The sequence below is a fragment of the Salmo salar genome, chromosome ssa17 (genome assembly GCF_905237065.1).
Source record: "Salmo salar chromosome ssa17, Ssal_v3.1, whole genome shotgun sequence".
In the NCBI taxonomy this organism is placed as follows: Eukaryota; Metazoa; Chordata; class Actinopteri; order Salmoniformes; family Salmonidae; genus Salmo; species Salmo salar.
In genome coordinates this window covers 29,507,607-29,526,173 of record NC_059458.1, presented here as the reverse complement: position 1 = coordinate 29,526,173, position 18,567 = coordinate 29,507,607, and the positions used below count along the sequence as shown (strand labels likewise).

Genomic DNA, 18,567 nt, shown 5'->3' with positions numbered 1-18,567 from the left:
AAATTGTTTACACGTGTGTGTGTGAGCGCAACTTACCTCCCGCGGGTTTAACTGGGTGGGTGTATAAGCCAGAAGAAGGAGACAATGGGTCGTTCTCCCCTGTCTTCATTCACACAGGAACGCTTTTAAAACAAACCTCAGGAACACAGATTTGCCAAACTGCTTAAATATTGAACAAAATACCTCTGTTGCCACTGCAGTGGGCTCTCCTCCAAGAGATAGAATGGAAGAAAAGGCTGTTTAGTGTTCTGTGCTGATTGAGGACTGTGCCATGGAAGGAAGCACGCAACTCTGCTTGAACCTGCTCACCCCTCTCTGCCCAGAGTTTGCCTCCTCAGTGAAACGCTGAAACAGAGTGCAAGCACTTTAATCCCAATATCCTCCCTATAACTAAACCTGTTTTTATAACTGAGCCTCTTCTTAATAACTGAGCCTCTTCTTAATAACTGAGCCTCTTCTTATTAACTGAGCCTCTTCTTATTAACTGAGCCTCTTCTTAATAACTGAGCCTCTTCTTAATAACTGAGCCCCTTCTTAATAACTGAGCCTCTTCTTAATAACTGAGCCTCTTCTTAATAACTGAGCCTCTTCTTATTAACTGAGCCTCTTCTTAATAACTGAGCCCCTACTAATAACTGAGCCCCTTCATAATAACTCAGCCCCTTCTTAATAACTCAGCCCCTTCTTAATAACTCAGCCCCTTCTTGATAACTGAGCCTCTTCTTGATAACTGAGCCTCCTCTTGATAACTGAGCCTCTTCTTGATAACTGAGCCTCTTCTTGATAACTGAGCCCCTACTTAATAACTGAGCCCCTACTTAATAACTGAGCCTCTTCTTAATAACTGAGCCTCTTCTTAATAACTGAGCCTCTTCTTAGTGAAGATAGAAGCACTACAACCAGATTTTTGCTTCTGTGTGTGTGTTGTGTGTGTGAGTTAGTGTGTGCACATGTGAGCTGTCACATGGACGCAGGGCATAGTACGAGTCAGACACTATAATAATAAACAAGAGACTGGATCTCGGTTTTGTAAGCCTGTATTTGATTGGTTCAGGCTTGGAAGCCTATTTTATAAGCCTATGTTTGATTGGCTCCGGCCTGGAAACCTGTTTGTAAGCCTGTATTTGATTGGTTCAGGCCTGGAAGCCTGTTTTGTAAGCTCGTATTTGATTGGTTCAGGCTTGGCAGGCAGGTTCCATTTAAAAGGAAATTAGTGCAGTATAGTAGTATGAAAGGTGAGACTGAAGAGTTTATCTGATAAGGGCAACAACACATCTGCAACACTGATCATCAACACAGGGGCCCCTCAGGGGTGCGTGCTTAGTCCCCTCCTGTACTCCCTGTTCAACCATGACTGCATGGCCAAGCACGACTCCAACACCATCATTAAGTTTGCTGACGACCCAACAGTGGTAGGCCTGATCGCCGACAACGATAAGACAGCCTATAGGGAAAAGGTCAGAGACCTGGCAGTGTGGTTCCAGGATAACAACCTCTCCCTCAACATGAGCAAGACAAAGGAGCTGATTGTGGACTACAGGAAAAGAAGGGCCGAACAGGCCCCCATTCACATCGACAGGGCTGTAGTGGAGCCGTTCGAGAGTTTCAAGCTCCTTGGTGTCCACATCACCGACAAACTATCATGGTCCAAACACACCAAGACAGTCGTGAAGAGGGCACAACAAAACCTTTTCCCTGTCAGGAGACAAAATATATTTGTCATGGGTCCCCAGATTATAAAGATCATTTTCTACAGCTGCACCGTCCTGACCGGTTGCATAGTCACTTTACCCTTACCTACATGTACAAATGACCTCGACTAACCTGTATCTCCGCACATTGACTCGGTACTGGAACCCCCTGTAAATAGCCTCGTTATTGTTATTTTATTGTGTTACTTTTTACTTTAGTTTATTTAGCAAATATATTCTTAACCGAGAGAGCGCCATTCACTTTGCACACAGAGATCAGTCACATGTGCTTGAGGGAATGTTTGAACGAACGCTTCCCACAATGGACTGTGTGCAGAGGTGTGCTTGATGTTGCCTGGTTGGTTGGAGCTATGGGGGACTGTTTAGAAGGAAAACACCAGCCCACAGTCCCTTGGCTGTTTTGCACCAGTTCAGGCTTAAATCATTCAGACTAGTTGTGATTTAAGTGAACACATGGGACCCGCTTCACTGAACCTCTTAGAGAGAGTGGTCCCAGCAGACACCTGGGACCTGCTCCACTGAACCTCATAGAGAGTGGTCCCAGCAGGCACCTGGGACCCGCTTCACTGAACCTCGTAGAGAGAGTGGTCCCAGCAGACATCTGGGACCTGCTCCACTGAACCTCATAGAGAGAGTGGTCCCAGCAGGCACCTGGGACCCGCTTCACTGAACCTCGTAGAGAGAGTGGTCCCAGCAGGCACTTGGGACCTACTCCACTGAACCTCATAGAGAGAGTGGTCCCAGCAGACACCTGGGACCTGCTCCACTGAACCTCATAGAGAGAGTGGTCCCAGCAGACACCTGGGACCTGCTCCTCTGAACCTCATAGAGAGAGTGGTCCCAGCAGACACCTGGGACCTGCTTCACTAAACCTCATAGAGAGAGTGGTCCCAGCAGACACCTGGGACCTGCTCCACTGAACCTCGTAGAGAGAGTGGTTCCAGCAGACACCTGGGATCTGCTCCACTGAACCTCATAGAGAGAGTGGTCCCAGCAGACACCTGGGACCTGCACCACTGAACCTCATAGAGAGAGTGGTCCTAGCAGATACCTGGGACCTGCACCACTGAACATCATAGAGAGAGTGGTCCCAGCAGACACCTGGGACCTGCTCCACTGAACCTCATAGAGAGAGTGGTCCCAGCAGACACCTGGGACCTGCACCACTGAACCTCATAGAGAGAGTGGTTCCAGCAGACACCTGGGACCTGCACCACTGAACCTCATAGAGAGAGTGGTCCCAGCAGACACCTGGGACCTGCTTCACTAAACCTCATAGAGAGAGTGGTCCCAGCAGACACCTGGGACCTGCTCCACTGAACCTCGTAGAGAGAGTGGTTCCAGCAGACACCTGGGATCTGCTCCACTGAACCTCATAGAGAGAGTGGTCCCAGCAGACACCTGGGACCTGCACCACTGAACCTCATAGAGAGAGTGGTCCCAGCAGACACCTGGGACCTGCTTCACTAAACCTCATAGAGAGAGTGGTCCCAGCAGACACCTGGGACCTGCTTCACTAAACCTCATAGAGAGAGTGGTCCCAGCAGGCTACGACAAGAACACATCATTATACAGCAGGGCATGTAGAAGCATACAGGTAATAATGTACACAGATCACTGCCTTGCTATAGCTCACACACACACACACACACACACACACACACACACACACACACACACACACACACACACACACACACACACACACACACACACACACACAAAAATGATTGATGGGCTCTCTTATAAAACACAGTCCGTTCCCTAAGGTATTCCCGGCAACATCACCGGGACTAAAATAGCTAGCGACCCAAATAACTCCCCTGTTGGAACTGTCTGAGGTGTCCAACGTTACACCAAAGCCATTTGTTTGACTGGGTAATTAATTCCCTCCTTTTTATAACCAAAATGTTTATGGCCTATCTAGGCCAAGAGTGTACAGTAGTGGGCCAGGGAGAGGTGGGGGAGACAGTCTATTGTATATTGCCTGGGAGACAGAACATCATAGACATACATATGCTCTAAAATGGCTGCAGGACAGGAACTGGTATCACAAGATCACAGTAAATAGGATCAACTGCTTGAAGGATTTCCTCTTTGGCCAAATATAGGCCTTCTATAGGTCTATACTGGTAGTGCATTGAGACAGACCAACAGTACTGATCAAAACCATGCCACTGATGTCAGAAGAAGCAATGACTTGCCCCAGGATTCATCAAATCACTGGGGGATAAGATAGTCTGGAGACTAAATAGAGACCAGCCTAGCATTAGTTTCTGTAAAACCAGCCACCCTCCTCTCCTCCAATCCCAGCAGAGTTAGCCTGTAGCTGCTATTGTAACATAGGTGGTTTGGTGAACCACAATGTAACTGACCAGGGTTCAAATCTAGGTCTGAACTTAGCCCTCTGAGCTAAAGCCTGGGCATTACTGTCTATAGTATAACCGTAGCCTAACCACCGCTGATGCACTACAGCTGATAGCTGGGTCCAGTAGCCGGGTCCAGCCAGCAGCCTGCATTGCTCTGAGTGAGAGACAGCAGAGGGAGGGAGGGGGGACATTACATCGAGGTCCTGACACACACTGGCTGACTGGAGAGCAGCCAGGTCGTGTTGGAACTGAGGAAATGATTACTCAGAGCATATGGAAATACCGCTGGGTTTGCATATTGGGCCACAGAGCTGAAGACACAGGCCTACACACACACACACACACACACACACACACACACACACACACACACACACACACACACACACACACACACACACACACACACACACACACAGCTCTTATTGGGCAACTCAAAACCACCACATCTTCAGCATCCTACAACAAACCTCTTCTCCGTGCCAAGACTACCCTGAACACCACATGATGGGTTACAACATCCCTAAAACGTAATGGCACACTTCTCTAATGAACATAATGGAACTCTCCACTTCACCCCATGCTAGGTTGGGGGGTTGAGAATGGAGCAGAAGACATTTCTGTTGTTCACTGTAACATATAGACAATAAAGTTATATTCTACTCTAAACAACCATATGCGTTGGTTCTTCATCCCTGACAGTCCCTATTAGGGAGCCGTATGTCTGTGTGTCCTTGCTGTCGTCACCGTGGGGCTCTTCAGGCCTGTGATTGATGAGAGTGACATTAACAAACACAACCATCAGTGTTTACACTTGGTCAATGGTCCTTGTCTCTCCCTGTGTCTCCTTCCATCTATGAAGACACAGTAAAGGAAGCCAAGGTCACTTTACATTCTGAATCTAACCACATGCCTCCATGTTCCCATCACTGCACTCTCATGTGGTCAGTCCCTCACTCTCTCATTCATCTCAATCTCCCTCACCATCATCCATGGGTAACTCTATATCCCAATCTCCCTCATCCATGGGTAACTCTATATCCCAATCTCCCTCATCCATGGGTAACTCTATATCCCAATCTCCCTCATCCATGGGTAACTCTATATCCCAATCTCCCTCACCATCATCCATGGGTAACTCTATATCCCAATCTCCCTCATCCATGCGTAACTCTATATCCCAATCTCCCTCACCATCATCCATGGGTAACTATATCCCAATCTCCCTCACCATCATCCACGGGTAACTCTATATCCCAATCTCCCTCATCCATGGGTAACTATATCCCAATCTCCCTCACCGTCATCCATGGGTAACTCTATATCCCAATCTACCTCACCGTCATCCATGGGTAACTCTATATCCCAATCTACCTCACCGTCATCCATGGGTAACTCTATATCCCAATCTACCTCACCGTCATCCATGGGTAACTCTATATCCCAATCTACCTCACCGTCATCCATGGGTAACTCTATATCCCAATCTCCCTCACCGTCATCCATGGGTAACTCTATATCCCAATCTCCCTCATCCATGGGTAACTCTACAGTGAGGGAAAAAAGTATTTGATCCCCTGATGATTTTGTACGTTTGCCCACTGACAAAGAAATGATCAGTCTATAATTTTAATGGTAGGTTTATTTGAACAGTGAGAGACAGAATAACAACAAAAAAATCCAGAAAAACGCATGTCAAAAATTGTATAAATTGATTTGCATTTTAATGAGGGAAATAAGTATTTGACCCCCTCTCAATCAGAAAGATTTCTGGCTCCCAGGTGTCTTTTATACAGGTAACGAGCTGAGATTAGGAGCACACTCTTAAAGGGAGTGCTCCTAATCTCAGCTTGTTACCTGTATAAAAGACACCTGTCCACAGAAGCAATCAATAAATCAGATTACAAACTCTCCACCATGGCCAAGACCAAAGAGCTCTCCAAGGATGTCAGGGACAAGATTGTAGACCTACACAAGGCTGGAATGGGCTACAAGACCATCGCCAAGCAGCTTGGTGAGAAGGTGACAACAGTTGGTGCGATTATTCGCAAATGGAAGAAACACAAAAGAACTGTCACTCTCCCTCGGCCTGGGGCTCCATGCAAGATCTCACCTCGTGGAGTTGCAATGATCATGAGAACGGTGAAGAATCAGCCCAGAACTACACGGGAGGATCTTGTCAATGATCTCAAGGCAGCTGGGACCATAGTCACCAAGAAAACAATTGGTAACACACTATGCCGTGAAGGACTGAAATCCTGCAGCGCCCGCAAGGTCCCCCTGCTCAAGAAAGCACATATACATGCCCGTCTGAAGTTTGCCAATGAACATCTGAATGATTCAGAGGACAACTGGGTGAAAGTGTTGTGGTCAGATGAGACCAAAATGGAGCTCTTTGGCATCAACTCAACTCGCTGTGTTTGGAGGAGGAATGCTGCCTATGACCCCAAGAATACCATCCCCACCGTTAAACATGGAGGTGGAAACATTATGCTTTGGGGGTGTTTTTCTGCTAAGGGGACAGGACAACTTCACCGCATCAAAGGGACGATGGACAGGGCCATGTACCGTCAAATCTTGGGTGAGAACCTCCTTCCCTCAGCCAGGGCATTGAAAATGGGTCGTGGATGGGTATTCCAGCATGACAATGACCCAAAACACACGGCCAAGGCAACAAAGGATTGGCTCAAGAAGAAGCACATTAAGGTCCTGGAGTGGCCTAGCCAGTCTCTAGACCTTAATCCCATAGAAAATCTGTGGAGGGAGTTGAAGGTTCGAGTTGCCAAACGTCAGCCTCGAAACCTTAATGACTTGGAGAAGATCTGCAAAGAGGAGTGGGACAAAATCCCTACTGAGATGTGTGCAAACCTGGTGGCCAACTACAAGAAACGTCTGACCTCTGATTGCCAACAAGGGTTTTGCCACCAAGTACTAAGTCATGTTTTGCAGAGGGGTCAAATACTTATTTCCCTCATTAAAATGCAAATCAATTTATAACATTTTTGACATGCGTTTTTCTGGATTTTTTTGTTGTTATTCTGTCTCTCACTGTTCAAATAAACCTACCATTAAAATTATAGACTGATCATTTCTTTGTCAGTGGGCAAACGTTCAAAATCATCAGGGGATCAAATACTTTTTTCCCTCACTGTATATCCCAATCTCCCTCACCATCATCCATGGGTAACTCTATATCCCAATCTCCCTCACCATCATCCATGGGTAACTCTATATCCCAATCTCCCTCACCATCATCCATGGGTAACTCTATATCCCAATCTCCCTCACCATCATCCATGGGTAACTCTATATCCCAATCTCCCTCACCATCATCCATGGGTAACTCTATATCCCAATCTCCCTCACCATCATCCATGGGTAACTATATCCCAATCTCCCTCACCATCATCCATGGGTAACTCTATATCCCAATCTCCCTCACCATCATCCATGGGTAACTCTATATCCCAATCTCCCTCACCGTCATCCATGGGTAACTCTATATCCCAATCTCCCTCACCGTCATCCATGGGTAACTCTATATCCCAATCTCCCTCACCATCATCCATGGGTAACTCTATATCCCAATCTCCCTCACCGTCATCCATGGGTAACTCTATATCCCAATCTCCCTCACCGTCATCCATGGGTAACTCTATATCCCAATCTCCTTCACCGTCATCCACGGGTAACTACCAATATGACAGAGGCTGAACCATGCCTAAGCCACAGACGTTTATCCTGCACTACGTTCCTGTCTGTAAGGCTTCCCCATTCTGTTTCTGGGTGCATCTGAAAGGGCATCCTTTTTCATATATTGTGCACTACTTCTGATCTAAAGTGCACTACTGTTTAACTCTCTCATTCCATGTCCCAGTAAAGGACTCTTTGGCTGTTACTAGATGTCAATCCTTGCTTCCTCCGTCCTTGTTTCCTCCATTCCTCTTCTCTCTCTCAAAGAGCATAGGAGGAGGTCGTCAGAGGGCAGGGTCCTGGGATCCTCTCCTCCAATCCACTTTACCAGAAAGGTGAGGAACGGAATAAACGAGGATGGAGAAAACAGATTTGACATCTCCCTTCTCTAGACCTCGATGTTCCATGGGTAGGTGGGATTATCGTTGCAGACTAAACAAACAAATGATCCTAAGCCTGCCTGGTGCTCGGTGCTGGCTGCTTAGCAACAGGTGTTGCTAGACTGGAGAGATCTGAGGTTGATTTTGTGTTTGGTTGTCAACAGCGGTTGATCATTGATTTGGCATGCTTGGACACCTTCCATTGACGTTTGTCTGGGGTAAAAGGTTATAGAGGAATAGGGCAGACAAGTCAAGTACCATGTATCCTTGGTACACTGTGTTCAGTTGGAACAAAACTCCATGGTCTTAGATAACAACAACGGTGAACCTTCTCAGTCTTCCAGTTCCTCACCGATGCTGAGTGTGTGAGAGAGAGACATGGAGAGAGAACGAATCAGAGACAGGCAGTCAGACAGGCAGACAAACAGGCAGGAAGACAGGAAGACAGGCAGGCAGGAAGACAGACCGAGACCGAGAGAGGATAGAAGAATTGCCAAAATGCCAAATTTTAAGGACATGTCGGAAATGTCTGAGCCCTCTCTCTCTCTCTCTGGTTGCAATGCCAGGATGAATTGCGACGAGGCATGTCGGATCACTCTAAAGCACTGTAACAGCTTCCCATCTCCACTCAAATGATGTGAAAGTCATTGCCTGGCCATGTGTGAGTCTGGTGTGAGAATAAATGACTGGCTCCCTCTCCTCACTGTTAATCAAATCCCCCCAGGGCAGGGTTGCCAGATATGCTCGACGTGCTCGTCCAGCGCGGAGATGACAGAACCCATACATAAAGATGTGCTTTCCCTCCCCTTTTCTCCTCTTCCTCATCCCCTCTTCCCCCCTTTCCTCTCATCGTCTCTCCAAGCGGGTGCTACTGACGTGACAGTCACTCCTCCGAACAAGACGAGCCAGACAAATAAATCCATCGTCTCCTCCCTCCATCCTCTTCTTTACTTCATCAACACTCCAGCTCTCCATCGCCTCCTTTTCAATGCATCACCCACCCATCACTCGCAATCATCTTCTCGCTTGTTGAATGACGAGCTCACCTCTTGGAGGAGCAGGCAGAGTGCATTGTGGTCCGATCACTTAAAAGATGTGTTCTGAGGTCAGAGGGTGACACACACACACACACACACACACACACACACACACACACACACACACACACACACACACACACACACACACACACACACACACACACACACACACACACACAAAATGATGATTATGAAATTATTCACAGTGGAGTGCTTGAATGCCCGTTGAATAATGAGGGCTTGCTTTTAGCAACAGTCTTCTAAAATGTTTGTATGCATGTCATTTTTCTCCCTGACAGTGCAATAGGAATCTCATTAAGAATCTCCTTGCTGTCAGTCATTGTATCTGGTCTGAATTGCACTCTGAACTCTATTGTTCAATGTTAGATACGTTAGATTAGCCTGGTGGTCCAGTCTGTGTTAGTTTCTATACATTATATTGGCCTGGTGGTCCAGTCTGTGTTAGTTTCTATACATTATATTAGCCTGGTGGTCCAGTCTGTGTGAGTTTCTATACATTATATTAGCCTGGTGGTCCAGTCTGTGTGAGTTTCTATACATTATATTAGCCTGGTGGTCCAGTCTGTGTTAGTTTCTATACATTATATTAGCCTGGTGGTCCAGTCTGTGTTAGTTTCTATACATTATATTAGCCTGGTGGTCCAGTCTGTGTTAGTTTCTATACATTATATTAGCCTGGTGGTCCAGTCTGTGTTAGTTTCTATACATTATATTAGCCTGGTGTTCCAGTCTGTGTTAGTTTCTATACATTATATTAGCCTGGTGTTCCAGTCTATGTTAGACTGGATCACCAGGCTAATCTAATGTATGTTAGATTTAGATACATTAGATTATACTGGTGATCCAGTCTATGTTAGATTTAGATACATTAGATTAGCCTGGTGATCCAGTCTATGTTAGATTTAGATACATTAGATTAGCCTGGTGGTCCAGTCTGTGTTAGGTTTAGATACATTAGATTAGCCTGGTGGTCCAGTCTGTGTTAGGTTTAGATACATTAGATTAGCCTGGTGGTCCAGTCTGTGTTAGGTTTAGATACATTAGATTAGCCTGGTGGTCCAGTCTGTGTTAGGTTTAGATACATTAGATTAGCCTGGTGGTCCAGTCTGTGTTAGGTTTAGATACATTAGATTAGCCTGGTGGTCCAGTCTGTGTTAGGTTTAGATACATTAGATTAGCCTGGTGGTCCAGTCTGTGTTAGGTTTAGCCAGCTCCTCTCTGTCAATTCATTGTCATGCCAGTGTATGGTCTGACGACGATACAAGAGTTAGAAACAGCAAATAGAACAGAATATAACTTTATTAGACTTAGCTACAGCAAACAGAATAGAATATAACTGTATTAGACTTAGATACTGCGAATAGAATATAACTTTATTAGACTTAGATACTGGAAATAGAATATAACTTCATTAGACTTAGATACTGCAAATAGAATATAACTATATTAGACTTAGCTACAGAAAATAGAATATAACTTCATTAGACTTAGCTACAGCAAATATAATAGAATATAACTGTATTAGACTTAGCTACAGAAAATAGAATATAACTTCATTAGACTTAGATAATGCAAATAGAATAGAATATAACTTTATTAGACTTAGCTACAGAAAATAGAATATAACTTCATTAGTCCATCTGAATTCTGTCCTCCTGTTTTCTAAGAAATGGCCGCTCAGTGGCTCCTGAGTACTGCGTAACGCCCTCCTGAGAAATGGCGCTCAACCACATGAAGCTCCCTTTCATAAACCGTGTGTCATGAGTGAAGTTAGCTCAGGACAATCTCTGTCCTCTCCATCCTCTCTCCATCCACATGATGACTATCTATTGGATTCCTGTGATTGGAACAAAGCTTTGCTCACCAAACTTTTTCTTCTTGTCGATTCCTTTGAGATGGTTTGATAGAATTGGTATTACGTTGCTTCATTACTTTGAAATGTAGAGATCTGGATCATATCAGATGACGATAGTGATTTATCATACAAGTTACTGCACGTCTGACAATATTTCAGGGTTTTCTCACTACGAATGGGGAAATGAACGAAAAATGTATGGAAAAATACTATAATTGAATGAATCCTTCCATAAGTGAATGGCTGAATTGAAGACTGCTCCTATACCAGTAACCTATCAGCATCAGAACAGAATCCGCGAGGAAACATGGCCCTTCTAAAGAGGACTGCAGGCTTGGTGGTGAAGACAGATATAGAATAAGCTAGAGAGGACTGCAGGCTTGGTGGTGAAGACAGATATAGAATAAGCTAGAGAGGACTGCAGGCTTGGTGGTGAAGACAGATATAGAATAATCTAGAGAGGACTGCAGGCTTGGTGGTGAAGACAGATATAGAATAAGCTAGAGAGGACTGCAGGCTTGGTGGTGAAGACAGATATAGAATAAGCTAGAGAGGACTGCTGGCTTGGTGGTGAAGACAGATATAGAATAAGCTAGAGAGGACTGCAGGCTTGGTGGTGAAGACAGATATAGAATAAGCTAGAGAGGACTGCAGGCTTGGTGGTGAAGACAGAAATAGAATAAGCTAGAGAGGACTGCAGGCTTGGTGGTGAAGACAGATATAGAATAAGCTAGAGAGGACTGCTGGCTTGGTGGTGAAGACAGACAGAATAAGTTAGAGAGGACTGCAGGCTTGGTGGTGAAGACAGACATAGAATAAGTTAGAGAGGACTGCTGGCTTGGTGGTGAAGGCAGATATAGAATAAGCTAGAGAAGACTGCTGGCTTGGTGGTGAAGACAGACATAGAATAAGTTAGAGAGGACTGCTGGCTTGGTGGTGAAGACAGACATAGAATAAGTTAGAGAGGACTGCAGGCTTGGTGGTGAAGACAGACATAGAATAAGTTAGAGAGGACTGCTGGCTTGGTGGTGAAGGCAGACATAGAATAAGCTAGAGAGGACTGCAGGCTTGGTGGTGAAGACAGACATAGAATAAGCTAGAGAAGACTGCAGGCTTGGTGGTGAAGGCAGATATAGAATAAGCTAGAGAGGACTGCTGGCTTGGTGGTGAAGGCAGACGTAGAATAAGCTAGAGAGGACTGCAGGCTTGGTGGTGAAGACAGAAATAGAATAAGCTAGATATATCCTGTATCTTCCCATACAGAACATGCACTCACAACCCACTGGAGCTTATTTTACATTTACATTTTATCAGAAACACAGCACTTTTTGTGTGTTTTTGTGTGTGTGTGTGTGTGTGTGTGTTTTTGTGTGTTTGTGTGTGTGTGTATGTGTTTTAGTGTGTGTGGTGTTTTAGTGTGTGTGTGTTTGTTTTAGTGTGTGTGTGTTTGCTTTACTGTGTGTTTGTGTGTGTTTTTGTGTGTGTGTGTTTGTGTTTTAGTGTGTGTGTTTGTGTTTTAGTGTGTGTGTGTTGTTTTAGTGTGTGTGTGTTTGTGTTTTAGTGTGTGTGTGTTGTTTTAGTGTGTGTGTGTGTGTTTTTGTGTGTGTTTTTGTGTGTGTGTGTTTTTTGTGTGTGTGTGTGTGTGTGTGTTTGTGTGTTCATGTGTGCGTGTGTTTTTGTGTGCTTTAGTGTGTGTTTTAGTGTGTGCTTTAGTGTGTGTTTTAGTGTGTGTTTTTGTGTGTGTTTGTGTGTTTTAGTGTGTGTTTTAGTGTGTGCTTTAGTGTGTGCTTTAGTGTGTGTTTTAGTGTGTGTTTTAGTGTGTGTTTTAGTGTGTGTTTTAGTGTGTTTTAGTGTGTGTTTTAGTGTGTGTTTTAGTGTGTGTTTTAGTGTGTGTTTGTGTGTTTTAGTGTGTGTTTGTGTGTTTTAGTGTGTGTTTTAGTGTTTGTTTGTGTGTGTTTTTGTGTGTTTGTGTGTGTGTGTTTGTGTGTATACACACGTCCTCTTACACACTAACCAGAGTGTTGCGTCTGACAATCCCATTGGAATTCATTCCTCATTTCATATGAACGAACTAAGGAGGTGGGAAGGAGGGAGAAAAGGAGGAAGGGAAGGAGAGAGGTAGAGATGGAAGGAGAGAGCGAGGGAGGGAGTAAGTGCTCTCCACCTCCAGTCTGCAAGCTGTGTAAGAAAGCAGCTGGGGCCCTACTGAGGATTACACACACACACACACACACACACACACACACACACACACACACACACACACACACACACACACACACACACACACACACACACACACACACACACACACACACACACACACACGAGATACTCCGGGGCAGATTCCCTGGTCAGTCAAAGGGAAAGCCGGTCAGTTAGTCCAGCTCCATGTGTGTCTCTTCATGCTTTTCTTTGACTCTCTCTATCTCTACATCTTTCTATCTATCTGCTCCTGCAGGCTTGGCCCAGTGGACTGTGAAACCCTGCAGTAGCAAATGTGCATGCTTGGCACTTCACTCCTCTATCTCACTGTCCTCCTCTCCTTCTCTCCTTTCCTTCTCTCCTCTCCCATCCTCTTCTTGTCTCAACTCTCTCTCCTCCTCTCCTGTTCTGTTCTCGTTTCTCCTCTCGTTTCTCCCCTCTCCTCTCCTTCCCTCTCTTCTTGTCTCCTCTCCTCTCCTCTCTCTGCTTTCTTCTCCTGACCTCTCCTCCTATCCTCGCTCCTCTTTCTTCTACTCTCTCCTCCTATTCTCTCCCCTCTTCTTCGATCCTGTCCTCTCATTTCTCCTCTCTCCTGCCCTCTCCTCTCTGCTTTCTTCTCATCTCCTTGCGCTCTCTCTCTCTCTCTCTCTCTCTTCCCCTCCCTCCCTCATCAACCACCCTGCTGCCTGCCAGGTTGCTGGAGATCTCCACGCCCGCACGCATGCACGCACACACACACGCAGCTCCTCTATACAGACATGCTATATCCCTTTCCCTCCATTTAGAAACCAACCACATCTCTGATATGGTAGAGTGATATTCAGCCATGTTGCCTGAGTACTGACTAGACATCCCTTACTGTGAGTGAACCCTGAAGGACAAAGTGAGTGTGTTGGAGGACAGACAGACTGTGTCTGTAGGTCAATGTCAGCCAGCCCTTGTGTTGTGGCTGTAGTATTACAGTGTAGCCATGAGGTCCATGCGATGTGGCCAGTGATAACTCTACATCTACCAACTGGGTATACAGGGAATAACAAAACACTCTGCAAATTCTATCAAGGCAGCTGGTCTGTCAGTCATGTGACAAAATAGGCAATGTGCTCCTACTCGGGTTATGGTTGGGTGCTGAATCTGTGTTTTGTATTGTGCATCCTATTCATGTTCTATGGTCGGCAGTCTCACCTCGTGTAGGCCTAGCAGCTGATGCCATAACCATCTGATTGATGCCCTGTAGACAGGGAGGAGGGAACACCACGACAATGCCAATGGTGACTAACATGCAGTGCCCTTTAAAACCAACGTTCTATCACAGCATCACTTAAAGCATCACATCTCTACTGTGGGCCACAGCATTAAGACAACATTGTTCCATGTGTCAGGCAGAGTTTTATGTGTTTTATACAGGGAATATTTCTCCATGGAGGTGGACAATGCCAGTCGCATGTCCCTGAGTGGCTGCCGTCAGGTAGACAGGTCTGTTATAATGACTTATCTGGTCTGGGGATGTCAACTCGAGACCTTGAGACATTTTTCATTCACTCACACAAACATCTAGGAAATATTGCAAGCATATACATTGTCAGTACAATAGGCTGTGTCTCTAGAGTACAACATTTTGAAACTACACTAGGCCTATGTCAGCCTGGATTTGCCATGCATTCGACCAGATTGATGAGAGGTTTTATTCTCCAGGCTAGTATTCTACCAGATTGATGAGAGGTTTCATTCCCCCAGGCTAGTATTCTACCAGATTGATGAGAGGTTTTATTCCCCCAGGCTAGTATTCTACCAGATTGATGAGAGGTTTTATCCCCCCAGGCTAGTATTCTACCAGATTGATGAGAGGTTTTATTCCCCCAGGCTAGTATTCTACCAGATTGATGAGAGGTTTTATTCTCCAGGCTAGTATTCTACCAGATTGATGAGAGGTTTTATTCCCCCAGGCTAGTATTCTACCAGATTGATGAGGTTTTATTCTCCAGGCTAGTATTCTACCAGATTGATGAGGTTTTATTCTCCAGGCCAGGGCAGAGCCATGTCAGTAATACAGTAATATGACATTTATCAATGGTTACATAGTCTTTCAACTGACTGCAGTAATATCTGGTGTGTGACTGGACAGTGATCTTGAGTTAGTCTGGATGTTTGAGTGGCAGACAGCGGGAAGCCAATTAAGAAGGTGACTAGAGAGGGTAGAGCCATGGTCATGGACCACTGACTGACCACTAGCCTTCATTTACACACAAGAACTCTACTGGCACAAGTAGCCGGCATCAAATTACCATGCAAAGCTGTTGCCTGCTGCCCAGCGATGCTGGTGGCGAAAATGATCATCCCAAACCGCTTCCATCAGTGCAGGTGGATGGCATGCCGCATGGCAACCGCGTGGTTCTTTAAATGGGGCGGCAGGTAGCCTAGTGGTTAAAGCGTTGGACTAGTAACTGAAAGGTAACTGAAAGGTTACCAGTCTACGGAGAGTAGAGCAGTACGTTGGTTTCACTATGTGTCCCCCGGCGTGACATTTCACGAGAGCCTGTGCTAATAAAAACTATGACACAATGTGACTCGGAAACCCCGAGACTTGACTCCTGGACCATATCATTCTCTCATTATAATCCCCCTCTTCCTATTCTCCATTTCCACAGCATCTTGTAAAAAGACCACTTGCTTATCTCGAACGGCAACCCTATACATCTGCGTTAATACATTATGCATTTGAATGGGGAACCTCCTCGCCTAATGCCGCCGAGGGTTTCAAAACAAGTAATCCGACGGAAGCAGATGCATTATTTATGTACAAAGCACTGTTTTTATTATTCAGAGATCTACATCTTCCCTGTCGAAATTATGACCGCTTTTCCCTAATTGCTTTTGACAGCTGAGACCATGCGCACCCGTGAAGGATACATTAACGGCAGCGAATAACAACCTGCGCTCGGCTCAACACAGAACAGCACTCCGCTGGTATGATCTAATATCATAACACAATCATACTTGGTACGAGTTTACATTGCGACACTGTTCATATTAGACCACATGCTTCAAGTTAATCACACAGGGTCATAGTCTTAACAACAGCGTAACAATACATCGGTGCAGATTTAATTGCCTAGTATGAAGATTTAATTGCAATAGCGCAGCAGTTTCCTTTCATAGACTCATCTATTTGACAAGTTACTCTTACATTTAGGCTATAGTACCTCTCTCTCTGAACTTGTGATGCAAGGTATTGGAGGAAAGTTGACACCTATGTCAGTGATTCGAGCGCACTTCGGTGACTTTGCCAAACCACCATCAGCAATATAGCTACAGTTAACGATTGATATAGCTAACGATTGAAACTCTATAGTCACCTGCTGCCAATTCTCCTCCAGCGAAGGCATCGCAGAGAAGTAGCCGGTGTCATGCACGAGTTGGAGTTCCTGAAAAATACCGTGATTCGCCAAAACGTCCATGATGATGCTCTGTGTGCGGAGCGCAGAAAGGAGACTGTTCCACGAAAAAAAGGAATCCGGCTGTGCCTAATCAAATGTCCAAATCCACGTTCATGCCAGTCCTATCAGGAAATATAATGCATAGAAAGAAACAAACAGATCCGAAAGAAGGAAATATATAGTTTCACTATTTGCTGGAGACTCTAATGAACGAGTTTAGACTTGGTGAGAGACGCACACTTGCAGAGATGATGGAGGCTCCATGTGTATCCGTAGGCTATTGCTAGGTAGTAACCTTGCTCATCCCCACTAGGCTTTTCCCCAGCGCTCCGCTTCCGTAGGAAAATGTTCGGGCAGGATGGTAGTAGGCTACAGGCATCGCAAGACAAACGGGGAGGAGAGTAGCGAGTGGAGGGGCGTGTGCATACTGTCAATCAACTTCGTGCGTGGCCATATAAGGTAAATTGCTTTGACGATCCTGCCAACGGGGCGATTTGACAGGTTAAGGTGTGTAAAGAGGAAGATATATGCAAATCATTGGACCTCAATAGGCTCTCCCTCCCTGTCACTCAAGCCATATATAAGTTTGAAAGGTGAGCCATTTATCCGAGGCTAAATAGACATGGTAAGCGGCTCATCGCGGACTGTCTACTAAAATAAGTTAGAGCACAAACATCTAGTCGTTTTCGTGTGCTCCTCGAATAGACAGGGAAACCAGGCTATATTCGGTTATAGGCCTACGAAAGACAAACACAGACCTCGGAGTTTGCTTTGAAGGCACCAGGTCACCCGTGATACAAGTCAGTATTCCACATCCATCCATCTCTGAGGAAGTCCGGAAATGACGTGGGAAAAGGCCACTAGGGGCAATTGTGAGCGCTGTTACCTTTCAAGTAGGTTTCGTTTTGTTTGGGTGTTGGGGATGGTGAGTGGGGGTGTAAGCAACTGCTACTGTTGCAGAAAGTTGAATCCTTGAATCCAGTGATAAAAGTAATTTTTTAGACTTTTGTTTTAAGCCTGTCCCAAACCTTAACCCTTACGTTAACCATTTGGAGTTAATGACTAACCTCCCTCTAGTGCAAAAGGTTGCATGTTCGAATCCAATGATAGAAAGTTGTTTTTGAGATTTTTGTTTTAAGCCTATCTCAAACCTTTACCCTCACCTTAATCATTCATAGTTAATGTCTAACCTTAACCACTTCAAAATTGTGCGTTTGGAACAACTTCAAAATGATGAAAGTCTAATTGTGACGTGAGAGTTTGTTGAAGGAACCAACATTGTGCAGTACATGTAGGATATACCCTGTGTCTTTCCCATTTGGGGTCACCAATTTACACAAGGCCCATTTATTATGTGAGGTAAACAGGAAGTGTATATAACAGTATCCTTCAGTGCAATGATGTTGTTGGAATACACCTTAAAGTTTGTGAATGGAACTTAACTCTTGTTTGACAGTAGACTACCATTGCGTGTTAGGGGTGCCATTCACTACGACCTCTTCTGAAAGAGGAAGTGAAGGAAGACTCCCTATGTGAGAATTAACTCAACCTTACACCCCCAGAACCTACATTTTCTTAAAGTCTATGTAGACAAGATTGTTGGCATCTTATTTAAAAGTCCTGCTGAGACTGAGGCTGTCCTAATATGGACACCGTAATACAAACATACAGTACCAGTCAAAAGTTTGGACACACCTACTCATCCAGGGGGTGTTCTTTATTTTGACTATTTTCTACATTGTAGAATAATAGTGAAGACATCAAAACTATGAAATAACACATGGAATCATGTAGTAACCAAAAAAGTGTGAAACAAATCAAGATATATTTTAGCCACCCTTTGCCTTGATGACAGCTT

General features: G+C 45.1%; 1 protein-coding gene across 1 annotated transcript in view; it reads right to left on the bottom strand.

The window, feature by feature from the left end:
• Positions 1-17,277, bottom strand: part of LOC106574839 (Krueppel-like factor 7) — a 47,950-nt gene extending 30,673 nt beyond the window's left edge. Inside the window, exon 1 of the mRNA XM_045699357.1 lies at positions 16,629-17,277. Within this exon, the coding sequence (XP_045555313.1) occupies positions 16,629-16,730 (102 nt within the window). The 5' untranslated portion in view covers positions 16,731-17,277. The remainder of the gene's footprint in view (positions 1-16,628) is intronic.
• Between the last annotated feature and the right edge of the window lie 1,290 nt (positions 17,278-18,567).